The sequence below is a fragment of the Dendroctonus ponderosae genome, unplaced genomic scaffold (assembly GCF_020466585.1).
Source record: "Dendroctonus ponderosae isolate FM_Combo_2020 unplaced genomic scaffold, Dpon_F_20191213v2 Dpon_F_20191213_2, whole genome shotgun sequence".
Lineage (NCBI taxonomy): Eukaryota > Metazoa > Arthropoda > Insecta > Coleoptera > Curculionidae > Dendroctonus > Dendroctonus ponderosae.
Window position 1 is genome coordinate 14,172,707 of NW_026018165.1, and position 13,720 is coordinate 14,186,426.

Consider the following 13,720-nt stretch of genomic DNA (forward strand, 5'->3'; position numbering starts at 1 on the left):
ATGATTATATCTTAGATTGGGTTAAGGCCCTTAAGGTAAAGCAATCAACTTTGTTTAGTAAATGAACAGACGCGTGTTTGAAATTATTTCAGCATTAAGAACACAGCTAATTTTATTACCGAAAAACTTAAAATATTTTTATAAAATATAATGTCTTAGTAAATGGCCGAAATTAAACAAAAATTGAAACAGAACGAACCAGTCCTATTGAGCTTTAAAAGCGATTGAAGACATTTTCCGCGAATACAAGCTAAACGTTTCATAGAAACATAAAATTTTTCGATTTATCAAAACCCATTAGACTTAAACAGGCAAAAATTCGAGTTCTGAGTTTCAAATTGAAAATATTTTTCGGTTTTCCCCAAGTGTATACATTTGAGTATAAATATTTGATCAAATAATCTATTGGAACAAATTCATGAATTCGATTTAAAAAGAGTCCATTGTGTTATATTCTTGAGTACATATTGAAACTTTTATATACTACGTTGCTCTCCAGTGGAACATACAAGGCTTGTACAAACAACAACGTAAAATATGAATTCCTGACGTTTTCTAGCCATAACTGAACATAAAAATCTTATTACAGCGACGGTAGATGCATACAAAGATGGTTGATTATCATAGTAGCTTTTGGTGCCAGCACTTGAACTGAATCGAAATATTCGAAACCATCAGTTAACTGCTTAAAAAACCAGCATTTTCGGCCGGCTTATTTGCAAAAAATATGTTTAATTTTCAAAGCAACATTCCGTATTTCCCATCTCCCATAGGGAATTGAGAGTTAGTTTTATGACACCATCGAGTATAATCCGCCATCGACATCGGCTTTATCCCCGTTTAAATTGCCGTTTAAATACGATCGAACAGCAATCACTCTAATGCACAATAACATTCATCCATTGATACATTGCATAGTTAAATTGGGTGAAGGTTTCAGGATTTATCAGCCAAATTAGCCTGGACACGCAATGTTTATGAATTATTTAAACAGCCCTCTTGCATTAAAGCGATTTGTTTTTATTTGTTTAGCTAATAAAAAATGGGAAATAGCATAAAGCAGGGGCGGATCCAGCTTTAAAGTAAAGGGGGGGGGTATGTAGAAAAAATACTGTCTTCTGTTGTTTATGAAATTAGAAAAATGATCGTCGTTTTGTGCAAGGGTGGCGCAAGATTATTGCAAAATTTCATGTTTTCCGTCCTGTTTTGTATGTTTCTCGGAAGCAAAATGAGCAAGAGCCCTCGTTTTTACATCATTCCATTTTTTTGAGTTGCAAAACCCACTTGAACATGACGCTGCTTTTTTCGAAGTTTCCCAAGAACCATTCGAGCCACAGAATTCGTTTCGGCATCGTTGGATAGAGAATTGCAAAGTCAATTCAGTCGTAACAACGTGAGTGAGGAAATTCGAGTAGTTTTGACCCAGAAAGTTAAATTTGAATATCAGAGACTTAGGTGCAAGATTATGCCAAAATTTCATGTTTTCCGTCCCGTTTTTGCTCATTTCTCGGAGGCAAAATGAGCAAGAACGCTAATTTGAACATCATTCCAGACAGAAATAAATGGCCTTTTTAGAAAGTGAACCTTCGATAAGAAAATGTTGGCAGTTTTCTCAAAAAATGGCTTGAATTCAAGGAGTTTTAGATTTGCGTGGTTTTTTTTTTTGAGTTGCAAAATCCACTTGAACATGACCCTGCTTTTTTCGAAGTTTCTCAAGAACCATTCTAGCCAGAGAATTAGTTTTGGCATCGTTGGATAGAGAATTGAATGACCCCCCCTGGATCCGCCCTTGGCATAAAGTGATAAAGTGTCTCATCTATAGAAGCGTTCACTGTTAAATTAGCAATTTATTGGCATGTTTATGTAAAATAATTGATACACATTTTACAGTTTTACTTTGGTTGAAAAATTCATGCGCTCTATCGCGCAAACATTACAATTTCTTTTGCTCCGCGTGAGTACAAAGTAATGTTTTCTCCCTTTTGTTAAGAATTTACATGGATCTACTTCCTATAAAGTCGATCACGGGTTTGGTTCAGCTGCAGCATCTTCGCATAAAATTAACTCATCAACAGTTGAAGTAGGCAAAGAAAAACTAGAACTAGAAGTTATGCTGTAAAACACTCCAGTTCACTTTGGTTTTATAATGCACCTTAAATCGAAATGAGCTCGTCATTGCCATAAACTGCGATAACAAGAGCAAGTTGAACACGCATCCATTAGAATGCTGATCAGGTCCGCAATTGACCGACCAATTTGAATAAAACACATCCAAATTTCTGTCACAGGATGTTTTATGGAGAATGTTACACGCAGATGTTGCGAAATAAAAGCGTCTTTTATTTCACGTTTTATTCATTTAGTGCCAGTGACAGACTCTAAAAAAGTGTTTTCTATAAAACAGAAGGAAACCATTTTTTAAAGTTCACCAGTTTCATTTCCAATTGGTTTGAATAGAAGCCAAGTTCTTCAGGTCCTCAGAAACGGCGGTGTTTTTCAGGAGAACTTTTGTATGTTTTTGGGGTAAATTCAATTGGAAATATGTATTTATGGTGTTGTGAGGGCCGATTCATCGGCGGCACTGTGTCGTTTGTCTGCACAGCAAAGAAAAACAGGCCGACAAATTTTATTCGCGCTAAATCGCCAGAACGTGAACTGCATTCGGGATCAGTACCATTTCGTAGTAAAGCGGCATTTTTACAAATAAAATTTTGTCTCACTTTACGTGAGAATGACAATTTGCCATCCATTTCCTTTAAAAAGGGCCAATTTACCTTAAGCGAAAAGGTTTTGAATTTATACAAAGTTTTACTTGCAAAATTAACGTAATTGTATAGGGATTTTAAGCATCACCACTCCAAATCTGCCTTCAGGTTTTGAAAACTCGTGGAAAAGAAATATCCCCAACTTTTTCTAGGAGAATTATCGGGAAAATTTGGCTGAAAAATGTGCTTTTGACTATTATCTGGATAAGCCGTCCGTTTCAAGATATTCGCGACTAAACAGCAACGTGCAGAACTTTTAGGAAATCTTACCAACTAATTAAGTAAGATGACTGTATAAAGGACGACGAGTATATATGTAGTTAAAAATACAGTCTATTGATTAAAAATTCAGTCTAAATATACGTATTTAACAATGTTGATAATAATTAAATCAAATCCTAGTTTGCTTTGCGATTCATTGGGATTAAATATATTTCTTCGCTGTAATCGTAGAAATTTCGATGCGTATCCTCGTCAGGGTGTGGTTTATGCTGGAAGGTAATGCTGTCGTCATAAACCCCATAACCCGAAGGGTAGAAATATGAGTTCCCTACAAATAATTTATTTTTAATCTGGACCTTGAATAGATTCATATTTATTAACCTTGATCGGGAATATTCTTATTATCCAGTAAACCGGCTGAAAGTTGTCTTCTTTGCACCCTATTCTGGATTGGCGAATTCAAACTCATCTTGCGAGAAATGTAAAATTCTGTTGTTTGATGTGAATCTGAAACGAAAATTATTTCATTAGCTCGCACCAGTTTTTCCATATAATTTTTTGCATTCATTCGAGGTTTCATGATGTATTTATATTTATTGATGAATTAACTATTATTTTAATATACATATATAAATATAGACAGTCAAGCGTTGAATGGCAATAACGCGTTAATTTCCCAATAAGCCTGGCCAAGTTAAATAAATTGCCCAAAATTCAATTTCACTCTCTGGATATGAATTTCGACATGACTCGCTTTTCAATTAATATCGGCAAACTAATTAATGCAATTAAATAAGTCTATTGACAATAACAGAATCACGCCAAAAGGATTAATATGGAAATTCAATAGTGAAATTGATTGATTAAAGTTTAGAGCATATACAGAATGTCGCGTATTTAGCAGGTAAATGGAACCAAAAAGAGCTTCTCGCCTAGTGTTTGAAAAATTCTTGTTCAGGACAATTTATAAAGAAAACTTTTTTTTTTAAGGATTTATTGGACATCTTTACTGTAGTTCATTTTCCAAAGATGAGAACTTTTTTGCTCTTTATTTTTAATTACAAAACACTTGAACATTGTAGTATCAAATGATTTTCTCTGATATTGGGGAAAGTTGAATAAAAAAATGAAAAGTAAAACCACATTCATTTGAAATTTTTATTATGATTTTTCCTTCTTTTAGCCCCGATTATTGGGGCTGAACGGGGGCAAATCTAGATGTGTGCGTTGCGTACATATTTGTAACCGCAGATGATGAGCCCGGCATATATGGGTTTGGAGCCTCCACTGAAAATTTGAAAAACAAGCAACAAAACATTATTAATATATACATAGCATAAAATTAAAAATTAAATAAAGCAAAAGAAACGATGTCGTTTGCCAACCAAGTGAATTTTCAGAATCATGATTTTTCATCAAATAAGATAAGGGTTTAAGTTTACAACTTTACATTGAAGCGCTATTAAATAATTAACGCCTATTCAGTGAGTGTTCCCGATGAGGAGCAAAGCTAATTAAACTGTTGTAATGAAGCTAAAATCCTAAGTAAATGATGTGGATTTTCATCCTTATCAGGGCTTAACTTAATAGGCCTCTATTCCCCACATAAATTCAGTTTTAGAACTTCAGTGCGGATTTCCATCTTAAACAAACTGCTTACTTGGGACTGGTGGTCCAGTACAGAATTGTTGACCGTTGAAAATTATGCTGGTTATTTGAGGAATTGAGTCTTGAACCGGAAACTGCAGCTTATATTTAACAATCGTCGATAAGCCCTGAATTAGATCGGTTGCAGTAGTCAGCATCGTCAGCTGCATGTTCTGAAGCAGATCATTTCAATAAAAAAATAATTTGCAAATTAAATTTCCACGAAATAATTTTTCATGGTATACTTGCAGAGTTTTCCTGTCCGAAAAATCCTTTCATTGACGCGTTCACAGCGAGCAGAAGTTCAGGAGTTTGATAGTAAGGAACGAGTATGAGTCCTTCAATGTTCTGATAAGGATCAGAAACGTATCTGGAAAAGGAAAATTTTTATGTCGAAGTTATTTTCAATTTATTTATTCGTTTTGTCGCCGCTTTGCTTATAAGAAACCCATATATGTTCGAGGGAGAAAAATAATCGAAATTATTTTGAAGGTATGTAGGTATTTTCAAGAGAAACTTGTTCATTTTTCTACGCTTTAAAGGAATTACGTATTTTTGGAACTGTAAATGCTTCAAATTCGGGGTGAAACCTTGGATGGAACTCTTGAGAAATACTTTAAAATTTTGTGATAATTTCGAACGATTATGAGCCTCAAGAAGAGCTTCATTGAGAAATAAATTGATGTGACCAGTAAAATACGGTATTAACGTATTTTTCCAGAGATGTTTTGGATATTCTTTTGTATTCAAGTTAACATTTTGTCAACCTTAATAGTAAGATTGGGCAAATTCACATTTAATTTCCTGCATTTTCCACCCAAGCCAACCCAAGGAAATCAACGAAAAAAGCATAAAATGTGGAAGTTTGTCCCATTGCTGCAGCTCATTTAGCTAATGAGATTTTAGGTGTCTTTAGGACTAATAAAAATACCTAACAGTTTTCCTTATTAGCCTTAGAAAGTGCTTAGTCATAACCGTTCCTCACCTAGTACATCTGTTCCTGTTCTGCATCAGACCGTCGAAGAATTTTAATTAAAGTCAAACTTATGATAATCGGACTCATGTTATCCAAGAAAAGGTAATTGAGAAAAATCAAATCACTAAGAAATTGTTCAGGGCAGCAATGCAAGTGGTAAATAAATAAAGAAATTAAATTGACAAAAAGCTTGTAACTCTAGACAAAGGCAAATATAAAATCGGATGGAATTACCTGAAATAATTTGGACATGGAATAGTAGGAATGTGGGCTGATCCAACCGAGCAAACGAAAGCTGCTAGTAAAAAAATGAAACTTTTGTCCATCATGAGCGATTTCAGATCTACCACTAAAACTCAGTTTCACTAACGCCCGATTTATAGACCGAATTTATTGCACTACGCGGAACAATCGGACATTGAAATTTAATTGAAAACATAAAAATATTCAATAACGTTCCAGGGTTTTAATTATGTTTTATCGATGTATTTATTTGCTGGCTTTAATGTTTTATAATTAAAGTTTTTGCTTCCGATTCGATTCTCATGAACATTTGAGTGTAGCCCGTAGAAATTTTAGTTGAAACTGATTTCGCATTTGCAGTTTTTGCAATCAATTGATTGGAATCGCACTGATAACAGCAACAATGCCCTGGTAATGAACGCCTATCAAAATATTAAGTTTTTTGGTTCTGCGTTTAATTGCATACTGTATACATGGGCTGTTCAAATAGTAGACTTTAATCATTTGCATTTACCCGAGGGAAACAGTGAATTCCAAAAAAAAACCATTTTTGTTCCAGATTAAGTTTTGGCACCTAAATGGCACCAACACAGTCACGGAATTGTTGGCCTCCAGAAGCTTCGCTGTTCCATCAAGAATCCCTGCCAATAATCAGCGGGAAATAGCGTCATTCTGCAGCGTTAAAAATGGTACACTTTTTCTCTTGTAATTTTATTTTAATTACATTAGTGCATTTGTTGCAGATTAAGTTAGTTGATGGCCAACCTATTAGGTGAACGGCCACCAAAAGCACTGCAACCGATTGGCTGGACAAAATGCCGAACAAATGCGATTCGAAGAGTATGCAGAAAGCTGATAAGCATGCACTGAAACACGGTTTTCCAAAAATTCTCTGCTTGAAAAAAACGATGAGTTCCGATGCCAGAGTTTCGCTGAAAACGTTGAACGTGAACTCTTTGGAAAATTTCAATATCAACGGAAATAAACCGGCTTCAAAAACGCCGATAGGTAAGTGATAATTAAAAATTCAAAATTCAATTACGCCAGTTTGAGAGGGTTTGGTCTGCAAGACACCGCTGAAAGTTTTGGCTTCGGGAGTTTTGCCGGCATGATTTCGCTCTGAACGTTTAATTTCAAGCTTCAAGTTTGTAGAACAAAAGTTTTGCTTTGTTTGCCTTTTAAAAATCGTCTTAATAGTGGGGTTTTAAATTTTTGCAACTAAAAGCCATTTACAGGATTTATTAAATTTTTATTATTGGGAGAAACTTTTGATTTCACCAGTTCGTTCCATCACTAGTTACATACTTGTTCAGAAATTCCTATCCATTGTCTGTCTAATATGCTGCATGTTTCTAGCTGCGTACTTGAGTTGAACTTTTTGTCAAAAAAAATTTAACATAAAATTTGCATGTTAAAATGTGCGTTTTTATTGGTTGATTGCAGATAATTTAAAAGTAGCGACATCGACGTTGACTGATGCGAAACAGGAAACTGACTACTCGAACAACTATTTTGCGGAAAAAACAAAGAACAGAAACAGTTTTCATCAAAATGTTGAAGAGGCGCTGAGTTCGCTGCTTTGGCAGCCTTACGAGTACCAGAATCAAAACAATAACGAATACAATGTCGGAAATAATGGCAACGATTATGAATCCAGTCATTACTCCACTTGGTAAGTGTTTCACTGTATTTTTCCCATTATTTTTCAAGTAATGCAAAGTTTCATTCGTTTTTTTTGCTTTTATGTCTTCTGTAATTATTTTCTTCAACTTGGCTTCAAACTTCAGTATTTAGTTATAGAATCCCTACAACTTAACCTCCTTATTAATGTTTGTACTGTGGCAAGTGTGTTGGATTATTTAGTGTTTGTGTGGCTTTATTTTTTAACTATCTTTTTCAGTTTCTTCTTAATCAGACCATTTCTATGGTTGCTCACGCACCTAACTCGGTTTATTAAGAAATCGTTCGAGGAATTACCAAAAACCTTAGAAAATTACCGATAATATTCATAAACGCTTGTTGCTTGCTAATGGCGAGTTTAAAAAGGAGTGAAAGAAAATGAAACATGAATGAAAATTGTCTAGTTAATTTTTATGCAAGAGCCGGGCCGGTATTTGGCGGGAATATTTCTTGAATATAAATTATCAGGTTTAACTTTGGTTCGGTCAAAAGTTTCATTTCATTTGTCTTTTTTAAGCGGATTTTTGCAGAACATTGTTCATTCACTATTCCAATGTAATTTTTGCTTTAATTGTCAGGATATTTCCTATTGTTATGGCAAATTTTGTATACATATATGGTGTTTGAAAATAAAAGTCTACAAAACTTGATTTTTTCTAAGTCAGTTAATTCTGTCAGTTATGCTGTGCTTCTCGTGGATTACATACATTTTCCATGAATCTTTTCCACATTTTCCAAATTTTCATTTGGCAATTTTTGGCACATAATAATTTCCTTCCGTAAATTGTCTTTTGGAAAAAGTGAGAATTTCATCATGAACTATTTTATTCAGTCACCTTCTAAATAAAATTGTTTAAAAAGTGTTTTGTCGGATCAATTCGTGTTTTATGGCACCTTTCAGATTTACACTCTTAAATTCCATTAAAAACTTTTTTAATTAAATTATCTTAAATCCCATTTTTACATTTCTACAATATGACCATCGGAGTCTTTCCACTTTTTTCTCGTATGTAAGTAAAATTGTCCGCGAACGTCTTGTAACTTTTCGGAAATACATTTTTCGGCTTATAATAAAAGAAGGAATTAAAATTTTGCGTATCCAGTTGAAGAGATTTTTGTCAAAAAATATACATATACTAAAAACGGAACTTTTTCAGAAAAAATCAAAATAACTTAAGGCTTTGGACGCTGTGGAATTGGCAAAATAAACTTCTTTAGTGGTATAGACGTACGTAAAATAAACGTACGTGTTCTATACATTCTTAAATAAATTAGAATTCTATGCAAAAAAATGCGTAAAGCCTTTCTATGCAAGAAACTGACAAATGTACATCTGAGGAAACTTAAAAGTGCTTCTAATACTCTAAGAAAAAATTGCTTGAAAAATTGTTTACACTTAAAAGATGAAGAAGTTATTGTTTCTTTGAATGTAAAAATTCAATGATTTATACTCTTTTGTGCTAAAATACAAAAACCATTTTTAAAGAGGGTTGCTTTGTAGATTCAATGGATTAATAACTGTAACCAAATATACAAAATCATAAATTTAACCAAATAAAGTTGGTTATATTTTAATGAAATTTTAAATAACCATCAAGTTTTTCAATTTCACATATGTCTGATTTGAGCTCAAATAAGAAAGGTATCGTCGGTTAAAACCGAGGACCGCTCAAAAACGCCCTAAAATTCGACAAACAAATATGTGATTACTTCGGATCTGAAACTTCTAGCGTGTTTTTGAGTAAAAATTTGTAGAAATCGAGGCATTTTGAGTGACTTGACTTTTGGAAACATCCACCCTTGTTCCTTGTCAAATTTTCGGTCAAAAGACAAATTTTCACATGCATGTTTATTGTGCTCAATTTGTTGTTTTAGATCTAAGACGCTTCTAGTTTGCAGTAATAAAACGATTGAGTCTATAATGAAGAAGATATCGTTACTTAAGATCGTTACCGCTTAAAATGAGCTAAAAATGTAAATGACTTCTGATCCTAAGTTTGTTGAGTGGTTTTTTAATGAATTTTTAGCCTATTATTCAATGAGTTAGTTGCATTTATTTCTTCTTTTTGATGAAAATCATGTAGAATTAAAGGCATTTTGAGTGCCTTGATTTTTTTTGGAAGAACTGATCGTACGCTTTAGGAAATTTTCGATCAGGAGTAAAATTTTTACATATACATGGTTTTTTCTGCTCAAACCTTTGTTTTCGACCTAAGAAACTTCCCAGGGTGTATTGATAAAGAATGATTTTATCGCATAAGATTATAACCACCAAGAAAAAATTGGCCAAAATGGTTCTGGCGTGTTTTTTAGTGAGTTTTTTGAGTTTCTCGCAACCTTTTGATAAAAATGATGTAGAATTCGAGACATTTTCAGCGACTTCATTGTTTGGAAAAAAATCGGTCAAAAATTAAAATTTCACGTGTTTTTTGAGTTTAATGAATTATTTCCGATCTAAAAATGTCTGTTTTCGAGAGTGCGTTTTTTTTACCTCAATGGATTGTTTCCGAGCGCAAACATTTTCTTTAGGAAAATATAGACTGTGTGGGACCATAAGAAGCAATAGCAGTATTAGATGTGTAAAAGGAAAAATACATTTGTTTTTTAATAAAAAAAAACCGGATTAATTTCCATCTAAGCATTTTGATTTAAAGTATTCACATAGTAGAATACTTATATATACAAAACTTTGAGCGGCTAACCAACTAAAAAATATAGTTGCTTTCATGAAAATATGATACTCTTGGTTCAATAAACAGAAAAAGAACACTTTTTTTGTGTTTTGTGTCAAACCGCAAATGGTTCAAGTGAAACTGCATTATTCAAAGAACCTACTTAATAAACTTAAAAACTAATTATATGTTTGTATGTTTTTGACGGAAATTCTGTGTAATTGAATTAAACAGAGTGTTTTGTTTGGAAACTGTTTTTGTTGAATAAGAGTTCACCAAGATTATTTTAGGGCGAATGCATGTGCAGCCCTCTGCCCGGAGCACAGTTAGGTTCAGACATGTCTTGACTTGTTCCAGTTCTTACACGCCTTCGACTTCGCCGATCAGCCTCGACCTTGACGAGACATTCGACAACGCAGCGACGAGTCCATCGAACACAAAGAAGAGCGTACCATCTTCCAATTCTCTTCAGTACAGCGGCACGGTACCACCACCATCGCGGCCACCGTCGCTTCAGCACCGAAAGGACCTACATTCAGATGTTATTAACCTGAACCGACAAGAACCTTCCGACCAACCAGGACCTGTCCTCAGGCCACGTGACAGCCTTTTACAACGCTCCGGCACTGGTGCATTTGTCAGTCTGCCAACACTAGCCAGTTCACGTTTGAATGTCGAGTGTGCGTTTGAGACGTTCAGTGAATCGGCTACGTCATGCTTTGGGGAGCTTTCGGGTGAAGCGAGTATGCAAGGTGGTTCCGGTAGCGCCAGCGCCCAGCACTGTAAGCCCTCGAGCGCTCTGCCAGGTGGTTCCAGTGACAATGGGCTGAAGCCCATGTCGATCCAGCCGGACTCTTCCCTAAATGCTGCCAATATCGTTGGACTGCCGTCGAGCCATGCACGGTACCCCTCAGTACCCTGCAGTGGTACTGCCGCCAGTTTTCAGAACTCCCATGCTGCATCTAGGCCGCAAACTGTCGGCTATCCGCAGCATTTCCGAAACATCTCGGAACCCTCGCAGCAAATCCTGCGGTACTCCACCAACGGCCAGGTGCCACCTGCAGTGTTCCTGCAGAATTCGGGCACCAGCCCCCAAGTAGAGCAGCAGAACCTGCAGCTGATCAACCACTTTCGGAGCAGCAGTGTTCCAAAGTCCATGACTTTGGTGTCCAAGTACGATGTGACTGCCAGCAGTGGTACTCCTGGGAGTGTGCGGATTAAAGGGCCGTCGGTTCTGCAGCAAACCGCCATGGGTTATGGGGCGCCATTAATCAGCTCCAACAACAATGTGCGAGTGGTACCGACCAAGTTACCAGTTCGGCATGGCAGCAACTCACCGCTCAAGACACAAGTGAGCAACTTAACAAGTGCGCTCAATTCTGGACACATTAGCAACGTGAATGTGAATTTCTACCGAGCAGTACCTGTGAATGTGGTCAGCTCGGTGCCCACCATCCATTGTTTGAACACCTTAAGTAACGATCAAGGCAACAGCGTCTCCAACGTGCAAGTACTGCCTTTGGGCAGTGGGAGTCATCAGAGTAACGCTGGCGGCTCCGTTTCGGTGGCCAGTTATGTAACCAATGTGGAGAATCAAAGCGTGTTCAATGGGCGCGGGGATGGGGTGACCGTGCATAACATCAACCCAGTTCGGATTGACAGTATCAACCAAGTGATCACCACCGGGTTAAGGGGCAGTTCAAGCACCCACGTGCATGGTGGTGCCAGTGGGACTGCGTCCAGGATGCCTAATTTCACCAACGCTGACAACTCGATGATGAAAGCCAATGTGGTGAGCATACAGAATGGGGCATCGAGTGCCGACGCCCAACCAGCAGGTGCTGGGCGCGTTATCACCACAACGGCCCAGATAAACAGTGCGCCCAATCCCAACATAACCCGCACCAGGACCTTCACCAGCACGGAGGCGCAAACCGACGAAATCCTCCCGGCACTGAACTCTTCTGGCGCAGCCACTCAACATCAGCCTCCCTCAGTGCGGGAGCAGCGGCGCCGCGACCGAAGGGAGCGCAGACAAAACAGGCGCCCTCCAAACCCTCCCAGAAGCACCAACGACAGCAGCACCCAAGCGGGGGGAGGACAGGAGCCGCAGGAGAATCGCCTCCCTGATATCCTCAACAGCCACCTGCCGCCTCCCTACTCCACGCTGCCCAATGCCCAGATGGCTTCGATGGCGCCTCCGCTACCACCTCAAATCCTGCCGCCTCCTCCTGCAATGATACCGGGAGGGATGTTACCCAATCCGCCCGGGCCAGTGTTGCAAACAGTGGTGCCGAATGGAATGCCCGCGAGTGCTTTTGTGTTTCCTGCGCCGCAGCAGATGGCACCCTTAATGCAGGGTGGTGCGCCGGTGCCGGTGGCGGTTCCTGCCACCGGCGCGAGTGGATTTAGATTCGGATTTCCAGTCAACGGATTTAGAAGGTGAGTTTTATGGCACCAATATAAAAATCGATTTTTTTCAGTACTTTATAGACAGGGTGACTCAAAATAGGGCGTCATTCCTCTGGGGGTGTTTAGGGAGTAAGTACAGGAAAAATCCTAACAAAAACCAATTCTGAAATTTGCAAAAAACCAGATCAGAATGCCGGCAACAATGTTCTTAACGGCAACGTAAATACCTGTTGCTTCTTGAATATCAAAAGCGCAAGTAACCATAGATTAACAGAGAAAGTGTGGTTGAAATGCACTGAAATAGGTTAGGGTTACCGGTGTCAATAAAACCTCCTGTAAAAGGTTATGGATCAATGATCTATTTCCAGTTAAGGGTAAAAGTGTCATTTCAGTACGAACTTTTAGGGTTTTCTTGTTTTACCAAGAACCCCTTAAATTAAGCAGATTTAAGCTAAAACATTGGATGGTGCATAAATTAAGCCCAAAAACACTTGAAATATGAAACTCCACATGCTAAATTGTCGCTAAGATGCCTAATAATTGTGTTTTTCGCAAAAGTTTGATCATCTTTTCGGTCGCGCATTGATTGAGGTTATCTAGTGCGCCCATAGTCAGTTGGTGGGTTACTTATCACGCAGTTTTCCGTTCTTGTCCTTTCGGTTAATTTGGCATTAGTTTGTTTTAGCCTGGTTAACGTGATTTTTTATATATTAATAATGACGCGGTGACAAAAATTGTAGTAGAGTACCTTTTTAATACAAAACATTCTTATAATTTGAAGTAAAGATCGTATTTACCTATTTGAATGCTTAAATATTCCAATAGGCTACCAATCAAACATGGGACCATTTAATTGTTTCCGACCTAAGAAGTTGCCCATTAGCGAACATGAAAGTTGTGGGTCGAAAATAAGGAAGATATCGTCCGTTGAAGATTGCGACCGCTTAAAAACCGTTCAAAATAGACAGAAAATGTGGATTATTTGGGAACTGGAAAGGCCCCAGAGTATTTTAATTAGCTCGTTGCATTCCTTGTCTCTTTCCGATGAAAATGATGTATCACTCGAGGTATTTTGAGGAACTTGAATTTTTTGGAAAAATCGA

General features: G+C 37.2%; 2 protein-coding genes and 1 long non-coding RNA gene across 4 annotated transcripts in view; 1 reads left to right on the top strand and 2 right to left on the bottom strand.

Moving 5' to 3' along the window:
* The window catches only part of LOC109544662, a 96,247-nt gene that overhangs the window by 12,133 nt on the left and 70,394 nt on the right, over positions 1 to 13,720 (top strand). Inside the window, exons 2-5 of the mRNA XM_048664148.1 lie at positions 6,413 to 6,542; positions 6,597 to 6,861; positions 7,297 to 7,525; positions 10,563 to 12,647. Coding sequence (XP_048520105.1) covers positions 6,669 to 6,861; positions 7,297 to 7,525; positions 10,563 to 12,647 — 2,507 coding nt within the window. The 5' untranslated portion in view covers positions 6,413 to 6,542; positions 6,597 to 6,668. The remainder of the gene's footprint in view (positions 1 to 6,412; positions 6,543 to 6,596; positions 6,862 to 7,296; positions 7,526 to 10,562; positions 12,648 to 13,720) is intronic.
* Positions 3,081 to 3,502, bottom strand: LOC125503550. Its single transcript, XR_007280963.1, has 2 exons — positions 3,369 to 3,502; positions 3,081 to 3,315 (listed from the first exon to the last, which is right to left on the bottom strand). It is a non-coding gene; the product is annotated as an uncharacterized LOC125503550 (long non-coding RNA).
* On the bottom strand, positions 4,132 to 6,163 carry LOC109544700. Of its 2 annotated transcripts, none has more exons than XM_019915023.2 (4): positions 5,845 to 6,163; positions 4,884 to 5,004; positions 4,648 to 4,807; positions 4,132 to 4,274 (listed from the first exon to the last, which is right to left on the bottom strand). In XM_019915023.2, the coding sequence occupies exons 1-4, from the start codon at positions 5,937 to 5,939 to the stop codon at positions 4,177 to 4,179; spliced, it is 474 nt and encodes a 157-aa protein (XP_019770582.1). In that variant the 5' UTR covers positions 5,940 to 6,163; the 3' UTR covers positions 4,132 to 4,176. The 2 variants fall into 2 exon arrangements, with proteins under 2 accessions (XP_019770582.1, XP_048520108.1); XM_048664151.1 differs by lacking the exon at positions 5,845 to 6,163 and adding an exon at positions 5,620 to 5,660.